We start from the raw sequence: 20,239 nt of genomic DNA on the forward strand, positions 1-20,239 counted from the left end.
AGAAAATCTACTTGAATCTCTCAGATTCTCCATTCCCACTGTTCACAACAAATACTTTTTCTACTCCAAAAAGGTCGGGGGGGGGGATGTATGAATTAATTGTTTAAATGTAAACCGTCTTGCGAGTATCATATTGTATGTAAAACATTTTCGTGGGATTCCATTCGTGCGTCTATTTCATCTTGGGGAGCGCTTCATATTCACCACACTTTGTCTATGAGAGGGAAGCTGTTGTCACCCTGCTTTTTGAACCAAGAGGCAGTGGGGCTGCTCGAGCACACGGCTCCGTGGCACCGACAGCCATTGCCTGTCGGTGCTGTTCACGTTCAGCGTGGTAACGCGTTCACGTTCAGTGTGGCAAGGTGTTCACGTGCTTCTCGAGTGGCAACGCGTTCACGCGCTTCTCTCGTCAAGCCGCGTGTCTTGCTGCCGTCACGTTTCATGCTTCCATGGGAGGAGTATAAAAATGTCTTTCCATTGGAATATATGTAAAAAAAAATAGTATCACGCGCTGATTCTTGCAATCATCAATATGGCGTGCAAGAGATTTAGATCGTGCACGTAAATCCAATGAATTGAATAGCAAACGTTGAAAAAGAGATGTGTGATATTCCTATGGTGAGGCAAATTTGTAATTGGTGGAGAGAGGAAAAGCATTCCTACACAGTCATTGGTGATCATGAATACCCATGAGTGATCTCTCACCGCAACGAGAACCAGGGTTGTGGAATTGCTGGGTGCTGCTCTCTTGTTCTGTTACAGTCAAAATGTAACCTTTATTTTATATATTTAGTAATAAACTATTCGCCCGCTTAACATATCGCCCTCGGGGAGTGCATAATTTCAGTAACAATACAGGCAACTCTGCACCTGTTTCAACAAACAGTGTCTCATCAGCAGTCAGGCTTACTTCAACCAACGACGGTGAACAAAATATGTTTTTGGCAAGGCCTAGTTCTAAGCAAAACTATATAGTACTTTGCACAAATAATACTTCACGTCGTTTTAAAGAAAATTAGTAACAAAATAAAAAAGCAGACAATAAACCTCCTTTACAGATCTCTTCCTGCACGTAAAAACTTTAATTATTTTATACACATCCCATCAGCCACACGTGTGGTATTTCTATTATCTTTTATTTTCATATTACTTTAAATTACAGAAGAGGTTTGTTGTGGCTCCATCGGTGTTTTTCTGGAGTTCGAAGCAGCTTAGGGTGAGATAACCAAATCCAGTGATGAACAATTAAAGAATATATTCTTCCACAGGATGAATGTCAATCAACTGTTTGCCTTTTTGTGAAACAGCGCTCAATCCATGATGTTGAATACAAAAAAAATCATTCAGAAAATAATGTTGATTAATTATTGAACAATTCATGAGAATGCAAAATATACAACAACCCTGTAGTCGCAGTGATTTCCAGGCGCTGCTCAGAAAAGCAGCAGAGATTCCACAGGGAAACGGCACCTGCTGCCTCCCAGCATGCATCCTGCCCCAGTGGAGTGGCCCCATTCCACACAGTTCACATGGATTCCTGAACAAGCGAAATCCACCCCTGGGGTTTTAACTCGGGCACATAGCTGTTTGTGCACAGACTTGAAACTATCGGTGTATATCGTGCATGCTGATTCCAGCACCAAAGACAGAGATCCCCCGTAGGGTCTTAAGACACTATCGGAGCAAGTGCTGTGTGCGAGGAGATATGAAGGCCGGCACGGCACACGAAGGGGGTGGGTGGCCAGCACCACGTTTGTCCGCCTTTGTCTCCCCAGTGACGATGTTAACACACTGCATCTCACACACAAACATGTGCATTCACACGTTTGTGTACACGTATATATAATTTAGAAATGTATACACAGTCACACTTTAATGGTATATTATATGCATAATACACATTACTTATTATGTTTGTTATTAAGACCCTTATACACATATGTGTTAGAATCATGATTATTGTGTATAATATATACAACATAATTGCATGATATATTGTGTGCATCATATACAAATGCTAATAAACACATGATTAATTGTTAATTATTATTAATAAGGCATTTGTGTAAACTGCGTACAACATGTCATGTATATATCATCCAATTATGTTGTATGTGTTATACACGAATGCCTTATTGAAAGACGAATGCACGTAAACGTTCTGTGCGTGCAACTTAGGAGTTGCTTTGTGAGAATTGTTCAACTCATCCGTGAATTCAAACAATAATAATAATCGGTGCATTTATGCTTTGTACGTACGACAATTCAATTTGTTTGGCTGTGCTGGGTGGTGGGAGGGGGTGTTAATGACACAAAAAATGGCCACATCATTTACGTGGCCTAACCCAAAAATAAATTACGAATCGTATCAATGGCAGCAAAAACCAACGTGGTAAAGAGTTTTTTTGTGTGTGTCTTGCTTACTTTTTTTTTGTACCCACTTTTGCGTGGAAAAAAAAGGCATTCATGTTTAGATGTTTGTCTCGGTGTTTTGTCATCTCGGCCGAGCAGGTCACATTTGTGGAGTGGTCAAATAGAAACGCGGCTTGGATCTTCTGGCCTTGGAAGCAGGTCTTCAAGCACTGTCAGCATGGAGGGAGGAACCATCACCACCACCCCAAACAGGGTGAGCAGTGTGCATCTACTAACCTCTTCCTATAATTATTATTGTCTGTATATAATCGCATTTGATATATATTTGGTTACTCGTTTGTTCGCTTTGCTAAATCACATTCTAATTATGCAGTAAGCTTCATGTCCTAAGATGAAGAGATGTACATCGTGAACTCTTGCATGCAGCTAGCGTACACCACCTTGTGTGAAGCTGCCGCCATGGAACGACTCCTGAAATCACACGAGTAGGGCTCTGTATTCATACTCTGGATAGGGCTCTGTATTCATACTCTGGGCAAACATTGTATATTCCCTGAGAAGAGTGTTCCATTTAGATTAAATAAAAAAACTTGAATTCCCAAGTCCAGAATACTTCTCAACGAAGTGACACCCAGAATTGCACGTGATGGTTTGCCCGTGCAGTCAATGGAAACTGGGCTGCAACCGTTAACTCACTCATCACACTTGAGAACTTGGATTAATCGCCAATGGCTGCTGTCCAGTCTCAAACCCAACATCTCAATGGTGCCAGCCGAGTGCTCTGATGTATCCCTGAGTCTCCCAACTACATTATTACCTTGTGTTCGCGTTTATGCTATGTGTGTTGAACTTCTTTCGCACCGTACATAGCCAACCGTGCTCAACGGAGGGATTTATGCTCACCATGCTATCACTCGGTGCTTTATGATCCTTTTCTTGATTAAGTAGATCTTTCTTATAAAACTACCTTATTTAGTAGAGTGTATCATATATGATTATTACTTTTAGCTATCCACATGCTATTTTTTTTTTGAAAATAAAAAAATAGTGGGTAGTAATATAATGTTTGCATTTCGTCTTTTAAATTAATGGTATTTCAATAATTGCCAATGTTTTATTATAAGTCAAAGTAGGTAAAACATGGTGTACTTGATCATCATCATCAGACTTGATCTATCCACTGCTGGATGAAGTCTTCTCCACTCCGACATCATGCCTCCCGATCTTGCTATGCCACATTGCATCTTGCTGGTGCACATGAACTGATGTAATCACTCGATCTCAGCAACGGTCATCCTCTAGGACATGTATTGTCCTTTGGTTGCCATTCCACAGGCAGTCACATGCATCGACCATCATCCCTTCTCGTGACAAGTCCTGCCCACGTCAACATGACGCCTCTAACTTGCAGTTGTTATCTAATCCACGCGTTCACTTGCCATGCAAAATATATCCATTATTGCGCCCCCCCCAAAATCCAAAAGTGTATTTGTATACTTTTTGCATTGTGTACAGTCTGGAAGCTACCCACATACCCACATGCCAAATTTCAAGTTTGTTGCATGTTGGGAAGTATGCTAAACATTTTTAAAAGACACACGTATTCACAAATTTCCCTTTTATATATATAGATTACCTGAAATACCAAGTGCCGTCTGCTTCACAGTAGGCTATATTCATCGGGCCAATCATTGCCCCCTACTGGTAGACTAATGCCCATTTGCAGGCCAGAGGCTGAGTTACTAAAACTACACTTTTATTTGACCAGGTAAGGCCCACTGAGCTATATAGCTCTTTTTCAGAAGTGACCTGGCCACAAAAAATAGCTTAAAGAATTGGCATATGTGGGTATTTATAGCAGCCAAATACTCTAAACGTATGTTTCTAAATGTAGAGGGAAAAACCGGACGATCCGAAGAGAAATCCACACTACCACGGAGAGAGAGACACGCAAACTCCAGATATACAGGTGTCAGGGTCGGGATCGAACGTTCGACCTCATTTATATCAGGCGAGGTAGTTAACATCTTGCCACCATGGCACACTTACTTTGTGCCCGCACGGACAGCTGCCACTGTGGGTGCCTTTTCAAATGTTTAGGATGTCATGTAAAGCATTCTAAGATGCCCCAATTTATAGGGTGCTGAATCAAAAGCAAGTTCCTATCATGATCTGTCCAAACATTATGCATAGCTTTATGAGAGTGTATCACCTTTCCTGAATCCTCTTCTAACATGTACTTGGTTACTTTGCGAAATCCCACGGAGCAAACGATATTTTCAGTATGGTTCTCTAAGCTATAAATATATAACAAGAACAATAACAATAATGGACCAGTACTGCTATTCCCACAACTGATTCGATCATCGGGGCGCCCTTGCTCCACTCCACTGACGTTTTTCGAACTGGATCTTTTTTCCTCTTCCAATTTTTTTCCTTCGACTGCTGCCTGCTGAAGCACTGATTTTCGAGATGATGCTGCTGCCCTTCATGACAGGGCCAAACCATTTCAGTTTCCTCTATTTGTTGGTGTTGAGAGTCAATCGTTCGCCGTACAATTTCAGTTGATCACTTTTCCAGATTCTACATCCATCAGGACCTTATGGGAAAATTTTATTTCAATTGCTTTTAGATGTTTCTCTGTCTCGGCTGTGGGATTCTGAGTTTCATAGCCGTGCATGACAATGGAAACACCTGGAGCCAGTCGAGGATGCAGCAAATGTATCGCGTTGTGTTTTAACATAATTATTCACTCGCTAAATGAATGTTAACCACCTTAATTTTAAAGATGTAAATGGCAAAATGTATATTTTTTTCCTTGTGTTACACAGTTTATATGTACATTAACATTAAATTTCCTGTCATCCGACTCAGACGCCAACGTCCTCGAAGAAGTTGCAAAACTTTGGGAAGCGCTCGCACGCTATCCAGAGGAACCCGAACGCTCCCGTGATGATTCGCGGGTGGCTGCACAAGCAGGTTCAGACACCCACCAGTTATACCTGACATTGCGAAACAACGGCAATCACAGGTACACATGACGTACGTACACGAGAGGAGTAAATCTAACTGAAAAGCTAAACGTGTGCGTTGTTTGTGTTTCGTAGGACAGCACTGGCATGAGACTGTGGAAGCGACGATGGTTTGTTCTGGCTGATTTCTGTTTGTTCTATTACAAAGGTGAGGCACGTAGAGAGTGGTTGTACGTTGCTTCAGGAGGAAGTTACCGGAATGACATGGCCTGCATGCACGAGTGTTGGCAATGGATGATGATGATGATGATGATAAAATGATGAAAATGTATTTAATGATTGAACTTAAATAACATTATTTTATCACCACACAATACAAGTTGAGCAAAACTAATTCCAGGATGGTTGTTCCTGCAATGATGTCACACCTGTTTAAGAAGCTGGATCCGGTTATTCTAACTTCGTGGATTTTTATTTTACTTCCTGGATATTGTCCCGATGATTCTCGATGTAGAATGAAGGGTAACTTCATATCTCGTTGCTAAATTTAGTTGTCAGAATTATTCTTCACCTCAACAGTGAGTTGAAACAATTATATACATAATTGGCGCATTATATGCTTGTACATTTGCCAATTCGTGGGTAATTTGTTTAGTTGCATCGAGTGGTGGAGGATTTTAACAGCACAAACATGGGCAAAATCATGAAGCAGCCTCACCCAACAATCAATTGTCACTCATGATTCCACAAGAGTACGTCAGCCCTGTGAAATGTCGGTGTAGATGGCCGTGAAGACGAGGTTCTGGGCAGCATCTCCCTCCCAAGCTTCCGCATCTCAGAAGTGGAGCCTTCTGATCGCATCAGCCGCAAGTTCACCTTCAAGGTGTGACCACTGCCTGTGCTTCCTCTCGAAACGTTATTCAAACACCCATCCTGACCGTGCACTGATGAGCTTATAGATAGATAGATACATAAATAAACAATTTGGAGATTGTGCTCAGTTTCTTCCAAAAAGGTGAGGCGGTTACATGGCATTGGTTGGTTGTGGCAGCCTTCATTCATACTAGGAGTACTCGCTGGTGTGTGCTAATCCCGTAAGTGTAGCTTCATCATTCGAGTATAGGTGGATGCATAGTTGTGTAAAGTATGTGTACAGGATATAAATAAAAATACTGTCGCGTTTATTCCAGCGAGAATTAGGAATTACAGTAAAACCTCTTGTAGTCGGACTCAAGTAAGCCAGAATTCATGTGAGCCGGAAAGACTTTGTTAAAATAATAACAAAAGATAAAAAACTCTGAAAACTTATTAAAAAAAAAGATCCGAGATATACGACGAACAATAACACAAGTAAATGACGAGAAAAAACTCATCGTTATGGAAACAGGCAGTTTTTCAGGAACGACTGATGTTTTTTTTTGCATAGTGCATAAGGGCTGCATGCTATTTACAACACTAGGAAGTGTAAGTCGCTGTTCTCGATGATTAAAAACGATTGAAGTGTGTTTGTACATGAGCGATTGTAAACCTACTTACTTATCTTTTGTACAGGAAATAGTGAGCCAGTGACTTGGTCATCCACTGGTGCTGCTCACGATTTCTTGTATTGGTACTCTTTACTTAACATACATTTTACGAGTAACCACAATAAATTATTCAACTCCATCGGAAAAATCTCTTCAGCCTTCCGTATCCACAGTGAGGCTCAGGCTTCTCACCTCTGCTTCGTGGGGATGCCAAAGTGACTTGGATTAAACCTCGACAGCAGTGATTCTTAGGTGTTATTAAAGTTTAAACACGGTGGAAATCCCATCATCTGCGTTAACAAGGGGGACCAAATCGCGATTTTATTTCGAAAATCCATAAAAAACAGGTTCATGCTCAAGCGTGTACAACGGAATTAGCTGCGTGATTCTATTAATCGGCCAAAAGTTGCAGATTACAAGGTTACACCTCTTTCTCAGACCCAAATCTGCCACATAGGTTTAAGTTAAAGGATGTTGGCATTTTTTAGACTTGATATGCAAGAAACATTATTTCTACTCAACAAATCTGAACACCGCATTTCCTTGCAGCCTCTGCTCCTGCTGTAACTCCACGGTTTGCGCAGCAGGGGATCAAAGTGCCAATGCGTGAGTCATTGGCACTGCGCGATTTGCAGAGCGCGAGGCATTGGCACTGCGCAGTTTGCAGACCACAAAGTGCTTTTATTGCGCAGTTTGCAGAGTATGAGGCGTTGGCACTGCACGGTTTGCAGAGCGTGAGGCATTGCACTGCGCGGTTTGCAGAGCATGAGGCATTGGCACTGCACGGTTTACAGAGCACGAGGCATTGGCACTGCGTGGTTTACAGAGCGCGATGCGTTGGCATTGCGTGGTTTACAGAGCGCGAGGCATTGACACTGCGCAGTTTGCAGAGCACAAGGTTCTTTTACTGCGCAGTTTGCAGAGCGCGAGGCGTTGGCACTACACCACCGTCACGGATTGCCGCGGATCTCGGGAGCATTCCAGAACCATCAATAATTCACTATGTAACACAATTTTTGTTCTTGGGTACTAAGTGTTATTTTTTAATTGCTTATGCCTAAAAAGTATAGAAAATGGCTATTATTCCCCACAAACTAGATTGAAAGCTTTCGTGATTGCAGGAATTACTCTTTGGTTATTTCGGTAATGTCATGTAGAAAATCAAATCAAATAATAATAGAACACAACGTTTCGGTTGCAACACAAGCAGCCATCATTAGGTAAGAATTAATGATAAAACACGGACACGGAAACAACATAGGCAGACACATGCAGAGACACACCGAGGGAGACACAAACCAAGACAAACAGAAGGTCTTGTTGCAACCGAAACGTCGTATTCTATTATTATTTGATTTGATTTTCTACGTAAATTTACCGAAATAACCAAAGAGTTATTCCCCACAAACTTGCTTTTGTGACCAGGACTTTATGTGAACGAAAGACACAAATACACACGTTTTCTCATTGAAAATAGGTAAATTTTTAAATATCACTGTCCTGGTCACAAAAGCAAAGTTTGTGGGGAATAATAGCCATTTTCTGTACTTTTGACTTACTACCCAGGAACAAAAATGTGTTTTTGTTACACAGTATTATTAATGGAGTGGGTTATTAACTTTGCTTTTGTGTCCTGGTCACTAAAGCAACGTTTGTGGGGAATAATAGCCATTTTCTGTACTTTTGACTTACTACCCAGGAACAAAAATGTGTTTTTGTAACACAGTATTATTAATGGAGTGGGTTATTAACTTTGCTTTTGTGTCCTGGTCACTAAAGCAACGTTTGTGGGGAATAATAGCCATTTTCTGTACTTTTCAGGCATAAGAAATTAGGAAATAACACTTACTACCCAGGAACAAAATGTTGTTTTTGTTACACGGTGTTATAATGCGTGAATTGCATTTCTGCTGTAATGAACTAAATACTTAGTGAATTGGTTTTGAGCCATTATGTTAATTCAAGGTGTAATGTGTAAAATTATATTAAAATGTAATTGAACTGCAGTAATTAGATATATATTTTTTTATTATTTGCGGTATGCCAGACAAGCCCCCACCCCCCAGCTCCCAGAGGATTTTCTGTACCGCCATAGGAATGATAGAGCCAGTACCTATAGGAATGAAAGAGCTGGTCAAATAGGAATGAAAGAGCCAGTCAAATAGGAATGATAGAGTCACTACAAATAGGAATGATAGAGCCACTACCAAAAGGAATGATAGAGCCAGCCAAATAGGAATGATAGAGCTAGTACCTTTGGTAATTACCGTATTTTCCCCGCATATAACCCGTGGGGTATACCACTTTTTTACAAACAAAACAAGACCCTGCGGGGTATACAGTGAGGGAAAAACTAATTTGATCCCCTGCTGATTTTGTACGTTTGCCCACTGACAAAGAAATGATCAGTCTATAATTTTAATGGTAGGTTTATTTGAACAGTGAGAGACAGAATAACAAAAAAAATTCCAGAAAAACGCATGTCAAAAATGTTATAAATTAATTTGCATTTTAATGAGGGAAGTAAGTATTTCACCCCTTTGCAAAACATGACTTAGTACTTGGTGGCAAACCCTTGTTGACAATCACAGAGGTCAGACGTTTCTTGTAGTTGGCCACCAGGTTTGCACACATCTCAGGGGGGATTTTGTCCCACTCCTCTTTGCAGATCTTCTCCAAGTCATTAAGGTTTCGAGGCTGACGTTTGGCAACTCGAACCTTCAGCTCCCTCCACAGATTTTCTATGGGATTAAGGTCTGGAGACTGGCTAGGCCACTCCAGGACCTTAATGTGCTTCTTCTTGAGCCACTCCTTTGTTGCCTTGGCCGTGTGTTTTGGGTAATTGTCATGCTGGAATACCCATCCACGACCCATTTTCAATGCCCTGGCTGAGAAAAGAAGGTTCTCACCCAAGATTTGACGGTACATGGCCCCGTCCATCGTCCCTTTGATGCGGTGAAGTTGTCCTGTCCCCTTAGCAAAAAAACACCCCCAAAGCATAATGTTTCCACCTCCATGTTTGACGGTGGGGATGGTGTTCTTGGGGTCATAGGCAGCATTCTTCCTCCTCTAAACACGGCGAGTTGAGTTGATGCCAAAGAGCTCCATTTTGGTCTCATCTGACCACAACACTTTCACCCAGTTGTCCTCTGAATCATTCAGATGTTCATTGGCAAACTTCAGACGGACATGTATATGTGCTTTATTGAGCAGGGGGACCTTGCGGGCGTTGCAGGATTTCAGTCCTTCACGGCGTAGTGTGTTACCAACTGTTTTCTTGGTGACTATGGTCCCAGCTGCCTTGAGATCATTGACAAGATCCTCCCGTGTAGTTCTGGGCTGATTCCTCACCGTTCTCATGATTGCAACTCTACGAGGTGAGATCTTGCATGGATCCCCAGGCCGAGGGAGATTGACAGTTATTTTGTGTTTCTTCCATTTGCGAATAACCGCACCAACTGTTGTCACCTTCTCACCAAGCTGCTTGGCGATGGTCTTGTAGCCCATTCCAGCCTTGTGCAGGTCTACAATCTTGTCCCTGACATCTTTGGAGAGCTTTTTGGTCTTGGCCATGGTGGAGAGTTTGGAATCTGATTGAGTGCTTATGTGAACAGGTGTCTTTTATACAGGTAACAAGCTGAGATTAGGATCACTCCCTTTAAGAGTGTGCTCCTAATCTCAGGTCGTTATCTGTATTAAAGACACCTGGGAGCCAGAAATGTTTCTGATTGAGAGGGGTTCAAATACTTATTTCCCTCATTAAAATGCAAATCAATGTATAACATTTTTGACATGCGTTTTTCTGGATTTTTTTTTGTTATTCTGTCTCTCACTGTTCAAATAAACCTACCATTAAAATTATAGACTGATCATTTCTTTGTCAATGGGCAAACGTACAAAATCAGCAGGGGATCAAATACTTTTTTTCATCACTGTATGGAGGTGCGGGCTATCCCAAAATATTTTACAGGTGTGACATGTCATAACTCGTTACATTTTTTCATGATAGGACTATCCACTATGCAACACTTACATTTGACTAAAGCACTGCTGAATGAATCACTCACACTAAAATTGCACATTTTAGATGCTTCGAATCGTTTGTACAATGAAACGACAATGTTTGAAGTGGGCGCACTTTGTTTACCATAATACTTTCAGTGGCTGTAGGGGGGTGCGAAAGTTTCAGTTGAGGCTATGGATTGCACAACGGGAAGTGCCTTAACAAGCGTCTACCAGACAGGGAATCATAATTGCCGAGTCCCTTAGGCCGCTGATGTTGGCTGAGCCTTATACAGTCGCGACCATGAGCTTTGTTTCAAACTTCCAGTCACGAAAGCTTCAAATCTAGAATTACTGTTTTCATTTCACTCGTTTCTGGTTAGTTTGTTTTATTTGTGCACGTTATGATTTAATATAAACAATTGATAGTGGAATGTATTACCAATGTAAACTTTGTATTAATATCGTGGAATTAAGCTACGTTAATGACGTTAAATATATGAATGCATGTGGGATATATGGAGGTGTGGGCTATCTGAAATTTGTTTTACACAAAACGCTATTTTTGCGGGGTATATGCGTATGTGGGTTATATGTGGGAAACTATGGTAAAGAGTCAGTCAAATATGAATGATAGAGCCGGTACCTAAAGTCTAATCCCACGTGAACCTATGTTGACACACTGCACGCGCCCCTCATGTTAGGCTGAGTCAACCTCGTGGTGCAAGGTAGAGATTAGCACAGTGGTGAATGGCAAAGAATCAAGGCTGGTTCCCTGGGATTGTTACGTAGTGTGCTAACCAGCACGCAGCACCGACACCAATACCCGCCATTCGCCATGAAATGACGGTGACGTCACCAAGCGCCTGTGCCACGTGCACTTTGAGGCCACGTGCACTTTGAGGCCACGTGAAGTGTCGAAGGCTCGTTGACAGGAGGTCACAGGACAGACCCAGGTGCCATGGGTCGACTGACTGAGATGACCAAGATGACTGGCTGATGCACCACCTGTGCCCCCTACTGTGCCAACTTGCTGTGCTTTAGCCACCTGGCGCTCCGCTCGCTGTTGTGAGCGTCGCTCCTCCGCCCTCTGTTGCTGTTGGAGGGCGACTGCCTCCAACTGCCCAGTAGCGGCCTTCACGAGCCTCCTTCACAGAGGCCGATCTTGGCACCGCTGGTACCAATCATCGGCAAGTCCACTCAGCTCCACATCCTCCTGTACCACGTCACTCCATCTCTTCTCTAGCCCATGCCACGCCCGTTTAGCCCCCTCGCCGAACAAAAGCTGTTTGGGCATGTGGTGATTGGGCATGCGGGCTACATGGCCCAGCTAATGCAGCCTTGCTTACTGCAGCCTTCGCTCGGAGGTTCAGAGAGCCGTGAGACGCTGCAAGGATTGGTGGTGGCCGCGGGTTGCTGAGGAGATGGAGTCTGCCTCAATGGCCTGCAGTCACAAATCCCTATTTAACTCCATCAAAAAAGTAACCTGCAGCGCCACACCTATTACCATCATTAGGTGTCGGGGGAGGGGGAATCTCTCAGCCTGGAAAACATCATGGGACAAAGTGGGGATGACCCTGCTGAGGCTGCGGTGCCTCAAATATTGGAGGAGGAGGTCACCCCTATGAGTGGCGGCTGAGGTGCCGTCTGTTGAGGGAGTACTGAAGGCGATGCAGAGTCTGAGACCAGGAAAGGCACCGGGCAGAGATTATCTCCCAAGCGAAATGCTGAGGGAGGGTGGCGTTTGTGCGCAGACTGCCCTAAATGACATCATAACAACAGTCTGGGCCACTGGACGGGTTCCGCAGGATTGGAAGGATGCCCTGGTGGCCCCCCTCTTTAAGAAGGGGGACCGCACAGACTGTAACAACTACAGGGGCATCTCACTCCTCAGTATGCCAGGATAGGTCCTGGCAAGGATTATTCAACATCGCCTTGCTAGGCACGCTAAGGAGAGGCTTGCAGAGCCCCAATGTGGTTTCAGGAAAGGACGGTCCTGCACAGATGCCATATTTTCTGTCCATCTGCTACAACAGATGTGTAGGGAATTCCAACAAGACCTACATCTCTGCTTCATTGACCTGGTCAAAGCCTTTGATACCATTAGTAGGCCTGGGCTCTGGGTTGTTCTTCGTGCTCTCTGAGTCCCTGACCCTCTGCTCACACTCATTAAGAACCTTCATGATGGTGAGCAGGCCCGGATAAAACTACGTGGCCGGGAGTCAGAGCCATTCCTTGTATACCTTGTGGTGTGACAGGGATGTCCTCTGGCTCCAACATTATTTAACATCTATTTCGACCACGTAGTTTGTGAAACCTTCAGTAGCTGTACCGGATGAATTTCCAACTGGTACAGATACAATGGGAGGCTGATCGATGCCCAAGTGTGCTCAAGGGATGGTTCCCTATTGGTCAACCACGTTATGTATGCCGACGACCTGGTAATTGCCGCTCACTCAGAAGAGGAGTTGGAGGCGCTGTTGCTGAAACTGGAGTGTGCCACTAAGAGGTGGGGCCTTAACATCAGCCCCACCAAAACGAAGCACCTGCCTGGGTATTTTGTACCATCGGGCACTCAAACCCCACAATTCCCAATCGGTGATGGGGCAGTTGTGGAGAGAGTGGAGAGTTTCCCATACCTGGGCAGTGTTCTCATGACTGGCTCCGGTTTAACAGCAGAGGTTTCACTCCGAATCAGTTGAGCGGTTTTATCTTTTCATCGGTTGCGTAATGCTGTGTGGAAGCTACCTGGTCTGTCACTCCGCACGAAGCTTCGGGTCTTCTCGGCCACAGTCATTCCCTCCCTTCTCTACACTTGCGAAACGAGGCATGGACACACACACAAGCACTGAATGTGATCCCTCACCAGTCAATTTACATTTTTAGAATTATGTAATAGACCCCTCAAATGAGGACATATGCACCGGTGTACATATTCATCAGCAAACCATTAATGCTACTTCCTGACCTGCCCCTACTGGACATCTGTGAAAAATAACTTCATAGCTCATTGGAGTCCTCCAGTCTAAATAAAGACTCCGATTTTGAATGTGAAGATGCCAATATGTGTTCAACTTTCATAAGTTGCTGAGTGCAGCTAAATCGATTGATATGAAGTCATAATAGAAACAGCATGGGAAAAATACGGCAAATATAAATTAATAATACGTCCATTCATGGTACTTGTGAGTCTATACGTTTACATTGTGTGTATGTTTAATATTCTATTTTATGTTCTCATCATCACCATGCTGTGTGCATATTCCTTCTGTTTGACGTTGATTTGTTCGCCCGTGCCTCACCTTCCCTGGGTTGCCGTGAGAGCCTCCCCTTGTGTGAGTCGCCTGCTCCCATGTACTGGGCCACAGAGCACCACTGACAGGTACCTTCATTTTTTAAATTCATTTTTATTTTGTGTCACGTTAATGATGAACCTGGTCTCTGTCCAGAATGTCTTTTTCCATTTCTCCATAATTGTGTTATCATTGCATCTTTTTTTTCCAAATATGAAAGTCATATACGTGCACGAGCTAAAGAGTTATGAAATGAGGGGGATCCATGTCAATACTGACGCTTGTTGAAAAATGTATGTCGTATTGTTTTATTGGCAGGCTGCTTCCCCAATGGGTGTACTGTCATCCCAGGCAGAGCATACAGGGATGCGCACTTATTATTACAGTGCAGAAACACCGGAAGAAATGCAGCGATGGCTGGAGGCCATGAGTCTGGCATCACGACTGCAACTTGGTATCCCACAAAGGTAAAACCGTTCACCCAAGAAGTAACATTTTCGGCTCCATAACTTTTGTGAACGATGTTATTTACATAGCCCTTCTAAAAGTCCACCGAATTAACTAAATGTTTTGTTTCAATTCTGGGTAGCTTTATTAGAGAGGTATTGTTGTTTTTGTTTACTTCTTCGAGGTAGTTTTCCAACGTGGAAGTGGTTACGGTTCTTTAACATGGTGATGCCATGGGTATTTAACATCCAATTTTGTAGCAGATGGTACGTTTTATAACATGTTCGTGGATATTACAATGCAACTTCAAAAAGACACCCCTTGTACACGTGAACTGACCGGGGCAGTGATTGTGCTCCCAGTATAAGTGCGCCACCTTCGAAGGTGCCAACTTAAATAAAACTATAAACAATTTTTTATTTACCAGGTAAGGCCCACTGAGCGATATACTCTTTTTCAAAAGCGACCTGGTTATCACAAATGATAGCTCAACGAAGTGGCTTATGTTGAAATTTTTAGCAGCAGCCAAATACTTGAAAACGCATGTTTCTAAATGTGGAGGTAAAAATCGGAGGACCTGAAAAAGAATCCACGCGACCGCGGGGAAAACATGCAAATTCCAAATATATAGCAGGCGTCAGGGTTGGGATCGAACCCATGACTTCCTGTATACCAGGGGAGGTAGTTAACATCTTGCCACCGTGGCACCCGTGGCACCTTGCAGGGTAGCTCACAAAACCAGGTGGGGGCAGTGAAGCATCTCCAAGCTGACGGTGCAGGTTCCGGGGTTTCCTGCTGGAGAGCGAGTAGTCCAGGTTTTTTTGTGGTTTCTCATCAATACACCAAACTGCCTTCTTCAAGGGGATCCATGAGTCCCATTTTTGTATCCGGTGTCTTGGACATCTGTGAAAAAGAGCTGCATAGCTCATCAGGTTCTTCCAGGATAAATAAATATTCTGATTCTGGGTCGCATTGAAGTCTGCCATTAGTCGCTGGCTTTTCTTGGGCCAGAAAGGCACATATTCTTTCCTGTAGCCCTACGTGGGTGACTGCTACTTTCAACAGTCGGACAAAATGGTGGTAGTCTTTTGGAGATGGTAGTATTCTTTAGATGAGTGGTTCTTTTTTCAGTTTCATTTCAGTTTAATTTATTAGGTATAACCCTGTGGGCCATGCGGCTCTTGACTCGGGTGCAACCGCAACAAACAAAACATGAACAAGAAACATCTTAGAGTGACTACACGCAACAGAAAAATCCAGGAAAAAACAGCAAAGTCTTCCAGAAAGAACACCGTATATCAACTCTGTGTGCAAATATCCCAGTGGGATGCAAGTCAAACAATAACAACCATAAGACAATTTAGATGAAAGTTATCAGGCTAACTCTGTACTACAACAAATAAACATTGCGAAACCAAAACGTTTTCAAAATCACCAAAGTAAAGCTATAAAAACAATGTAACAGTGATCATAGGAACTGTGATTCAAATTTAACAATAAACAATATACATAACATGTACAACAAAACTTTGCAGCCATAGCTGGCGACATGAGTCACTCCATAACAGCAGGATTATCAGTGTCAAAAAATTTCAATACACCTTTAAAGATCAGCACACTATAATCAAAACTCAAGATCATACTTTGCAGCGGTCATCCGGAATGATACATTTGATTTCAGGCCATTCTGAATATCAGTGGCAGCTAGGGGTGTACAACTCCTCTAGAGCAGTTTTGAGTGAAGATCTCACAGGTAGTGATCCAAGTTGCAGTTTATTGGCGATAGCATTCCAGATCCTGGGGGCATCAATAGAAAAGGCCCTTCCTCCAGTATTTGTACGGCAATAAGGAATGTGAAGCTGGTAAATGAGCTTAGGTCGCATTTGTTCCTCGAAACAGTGAGGAGATCCAGCAGGTAGTGTGCTGATTTTTTTGTAAGTACATCGTGCATAAATAAGATCTGATTTACAAGCCGTCGATCAGTACGATAAGTTAAGTTTGACCCAATGTTGAGATCGCAGTGGTGGGTCCTGTATGGGCAGTTCAATGCAAATCTTAAGGCCGAGTGATACATTGAGTCAAGCTTCTTCAGTATAGTACTGGGGGCTGATTTATATACGATGTCACAGTAATCAAGTAGAGGCAGTATGGTAGCTTTTATCAATTCCAAGCGGAACATAGGGAGGAAGCAGTGCTTGTGTCAATACAGAAAACCAAATTTGTATTTTGTCTTTTTACCAATATAATCAATGTGATCTTGAAAATTCAGTTTTGAATCAAAGATACCTATAGATCTTGACTTGCTCTATTTGATGATTATTTAAGGTGGTATTCAGAACTAGTTTAAGAGCAACTAGCTGATGCTGTAGTTTGTTGAAATCACCTTGGAGCTTAGCAATCACGTCATCCGGAGAGCGGCCAGCAGTAATCAGTATCGTGTCATCTACTGTAAATGTGGGATGCAAGTTAACCTTTACTGTAGCCTGCACCCCCTTTGGTTCTCAGAAAGGGCATCTCGCACCCCCAGGGAGTGCGTGCACCCCAGGTTAAGAACCACTGCTCTAGATTGTCGCCTTGACAATGCTCTTGGAGATGAGCAATGAGGCCTTTCGGAAGTTCCCTCTTGATTTTTGGGACTGAGATGACGAAATAATAATCAATACCATTAGCAATAGAAATGTTTTACTTTGTGGTGTGCTGAAGTGTAAGTTCAATATTTTGAATGTCGTTCATTAATACCTAAACGTGGTGCAGGTGTTTAAACAAATGTGTCTTAGATTTTATTTCTAAGCTGTATATTTATTTAATTTGTATGGTTTTATTTATTTACAGCAGCAATTCCTCGAAGAAATCCCAAGAAAGGCCCCTGATGCTAATCAACCACACAGAGAGCAAGCGTTTGAGGGATGCAAGTGAATTAAAAAGAGACTATGCATCACCGTGTTCGGCAAATGAATTTAATCAGATAAATGACACCACAAAGGGTGAACTGTTAATGTCAAAGTTGGAGTTTAAAATGCAACACATGGATACGAGACTGTACGAAGGATATGAAAAGAGGGATGTACCCCGAACTCATGACAAGGTGTTAAGGAATGTACAAATTCCCACCGTGGGAAACTTTGAGAGAAGTGACTTGATTTTGCCACGGGAAGATGTTGGGAAGAGACTTTCATCGGTATGGAAGAGAGAGGATCTTCAGAGAGAACACGATGCGGAGCGGTATTTCAGAGACATTTCTAAACCAAGGGACTTTTGGGAACTGGAAGAACATCACGCCGATGGTCAAAATGAAGAGGATAAAAAATTGTTTTTCAATGCAAGGAATGATGGTCGGAAAATGACATTTAGTGAAGGATGCCAACAGCCTGGATTTCAAATGGAAAGCACAACACAAAACAGCGCCGAGGGGCGTGAACATCGACCTAGGTTGCAGAGCCATTTCTCAGAGGTGACGCAGGGAGATCAGAAGCAGAAAGCCACGCTTCCTCAGCGTAGCACGAGTGTGGGCAGTGCCGTCGGCAATAGAAGTCCCGCAAGTGACAGACAGAGCACCTTCTACAAGCATGGAGCAGCCTCACATAGGCAAAGCCAAGCGTCATTGTGCAGTGGAAATTATACGCATCACCCGAGCCTAGAAATGTTAGATGGTGGAATGGAAAACCATGCAGTTTTAAGTGATAGAAAAACGTCATGTCACAACCAGACAGAAGATAGTCTGAAGCACATGCATTACCCAACACACCTGGAAAAAGAAACCTCTAAATATAGGCAGAGCTCATTGCCACAAATTAGTGACACAGGCGCATACAAGCAATGTGTCCTTGAATGTGCAATACCTTTATATGAGGAGAGGAATGTACCTTTATACAGCGACGGAGATATTTACGAACAAAACCAAAATATAAGTCAAATGAACAATGATAGTTGTACAGCAGTAGTTTCTAAGTCAGACATTAAACCGATGGGATCAGATTATTCTGATCGCTATAATAGACAAAGTACTGCAAATTATGATGAATTACAAAAGACTCACGCATTGTATTCTGATGGAAATGCAGCCACAACTAGGCAAAGCCGGGCAGTACACGATGCTAAAATGTGCCATTATCAGCAAGATGCAGTCATACCAAACGATAGTTTAGGCACGCAACATGTAAATCAAGTCGCTGCTAATACCAATACTGCATATTTCCACAAGCCAGCTGCAATAAATAGCGCTAATACTCATCAACAGAGTAAGAAGACATTCTGCCACAGTAAATCGGAGCTTACAAAGAGTCAAGAAGTGTATTGTGAAAGTGTGAGGCCATATTTTCAAAGTCAAAATAATCTGGTTGATGATGAAGACATGTATCTTCAAAGCATAACTTCTTTAATTCACGGGGCACAAATAAGCTTAAGCAAGACAACCTTAGATGAAGAAGTTGTCACACATTTGCAAAACCAGAAGACATTGGATGAAAATACTTACAAGCAGTATGAAGTCATTCCACATGAAGTTACCCAGAGACAGAACCAAACATTTTTTCATTCAGAAGAATTCCATCCGAGCTATACAGGCCTGATTGAAGAAGCATATACTTACAGACCAAGCCAAACAGCTCTTGATTGTGGAGCCAATAGACAGAGCCACGTAGGCGTAGACAATAGGCCAGCACTACTGACCAAGAGCCGAATTTCACTGGACGGGGGTATTGGGGCTTATAGCAGCCACAGCCATGCCATTCGTTCAGAGGCTGAGCGGCAGGCACAGAAGAGGAATTCTATGGTGCATTTGGAATACTGGGTGAGGACACAGAAAGAGAAAGTTGAAGGTGACAGAATGAGGTGATTATACACACTTTTTTACGTTTTGTACAACCTTAAAATGTGAATGTCTGCTTGTTCAATTACAGTATAATTAAAGTTAAAACTAGGAGAAACATGGACAAAAAGCACCCATATGCATTAAGTCATGCTCTCCAACATGCATTTATCCTCAGAAGTGTTTGCTCATTATCAATGATAACAGAAGCGCTCATGTCAGGTTTGCAAGAATCATTATGCCCTTAGGCCACAATAAGGCAATGGGGTTCGGATGGTGGCTCTACTGGCGAGGGCACACCCCGGCTGCAATGGCTGGGATGGGAAGGCATGTTTTTACGAGTCTCTAACGTTTGGGCAACTGTTCAAATTGGCTGGTTCTCTATAGAGCAAGGCCCATATAGCAACAACACTTGATAGTAAAGTTCGTCGATATTGGATCATCGTTACAAGAGTTACTGGGCCCTGCCCCCCCCTCCCTTAACAGACAGACAACAGAGCTGCCTGATTTGAAGTGTTCAATTATTGTACTTAAACCCTTACCGTTCTGAGATGTCTGCAAGTTACAGGGTGTGGGTCCCGTTCACCGCTGAATGTCGGAATGCGCAAGTGGTTCGCGTACATTTTATTTAGAGACGTATAACGCCACTGTTTTTACAGACGTACTCACCGCAGAGAACTGTAGCGACATGTCCGCAATCTATGATAGCTGGCACCAAACTGTGCCACGCTCCCTCCTGCATGGCCTTGTGGGAACCTAGGTACTGATAAAGTTACTTTATTTACGTTTTTTTCCCCAGTTTAAAATGCAATATACTAC

The 20,239-nt window shown here is 42.8% G+C and overlaps 1 protein-coding gene across 9 annotated transcripts in view; it reads left to right on the plus strand.

Moving 5' to 3' along the window:
• The window catches only part of LOC144933764 (uncharacterized), a 126,747-nt gene that overhangs the window by 63,818 nt on the left and 42,690 nt on the right, over nucleotides 1-20,239 (plus strand). For 4 of the 9 annotated variants that reach the window (XM_078858837.1, XM_078858836.1, XM_078858839.1 and 1 more), the window contains 6 exons: nucleotides 2,512-2,626; nucleotides 5,248-5,352; nucleotides 5,481-5,553; nucleotides 6,128-6,228; nucleotides 14,485-14,633; nucleotides 17,446-19,443. In XM_078858837.1, the coding sequence (XP_078714963.1) occupies nucleotides 2,512-2,626; nucleotides 5,248-5,352; nucleotides 5,481-5,553; nucleotides 6,128-6,228; nucleotides 14,485-14,633; nucleotides 17,446-19,443 (2,541 nt within the window). Of the gene's footprint in view, nucleotides 1-2,511; nucleotides 2,627-5,247; nucleotides 5,353-5,480; nucleotides 5,554-6,127; nucleotides 6,229-13,927; nucleotides 14,256-14,484; nucleotides 14,634-17,445; nucleotides 19,444-20,239 lie in introns of those variants that run through there. The other 5 variants (XM_078858841.1, XM_078858842.1, XM_078858843.1 and 2 more) reach the window with 5 other exon arrangements.

This window comes from Lampetra fluviatilis, chromosome 8, assembly GCF_964198595.1.
Source record: "Lampetra fluviatilis chromosome 8, kcLamFluv1.1, whole genome shotgun sequence".
NCBI lineage: Eukaryota > Metazoa > Chordata > Hyperoartia > Petromyzontiformes > Petromyzontidae > Lampetra > Lampetra fluviatilis.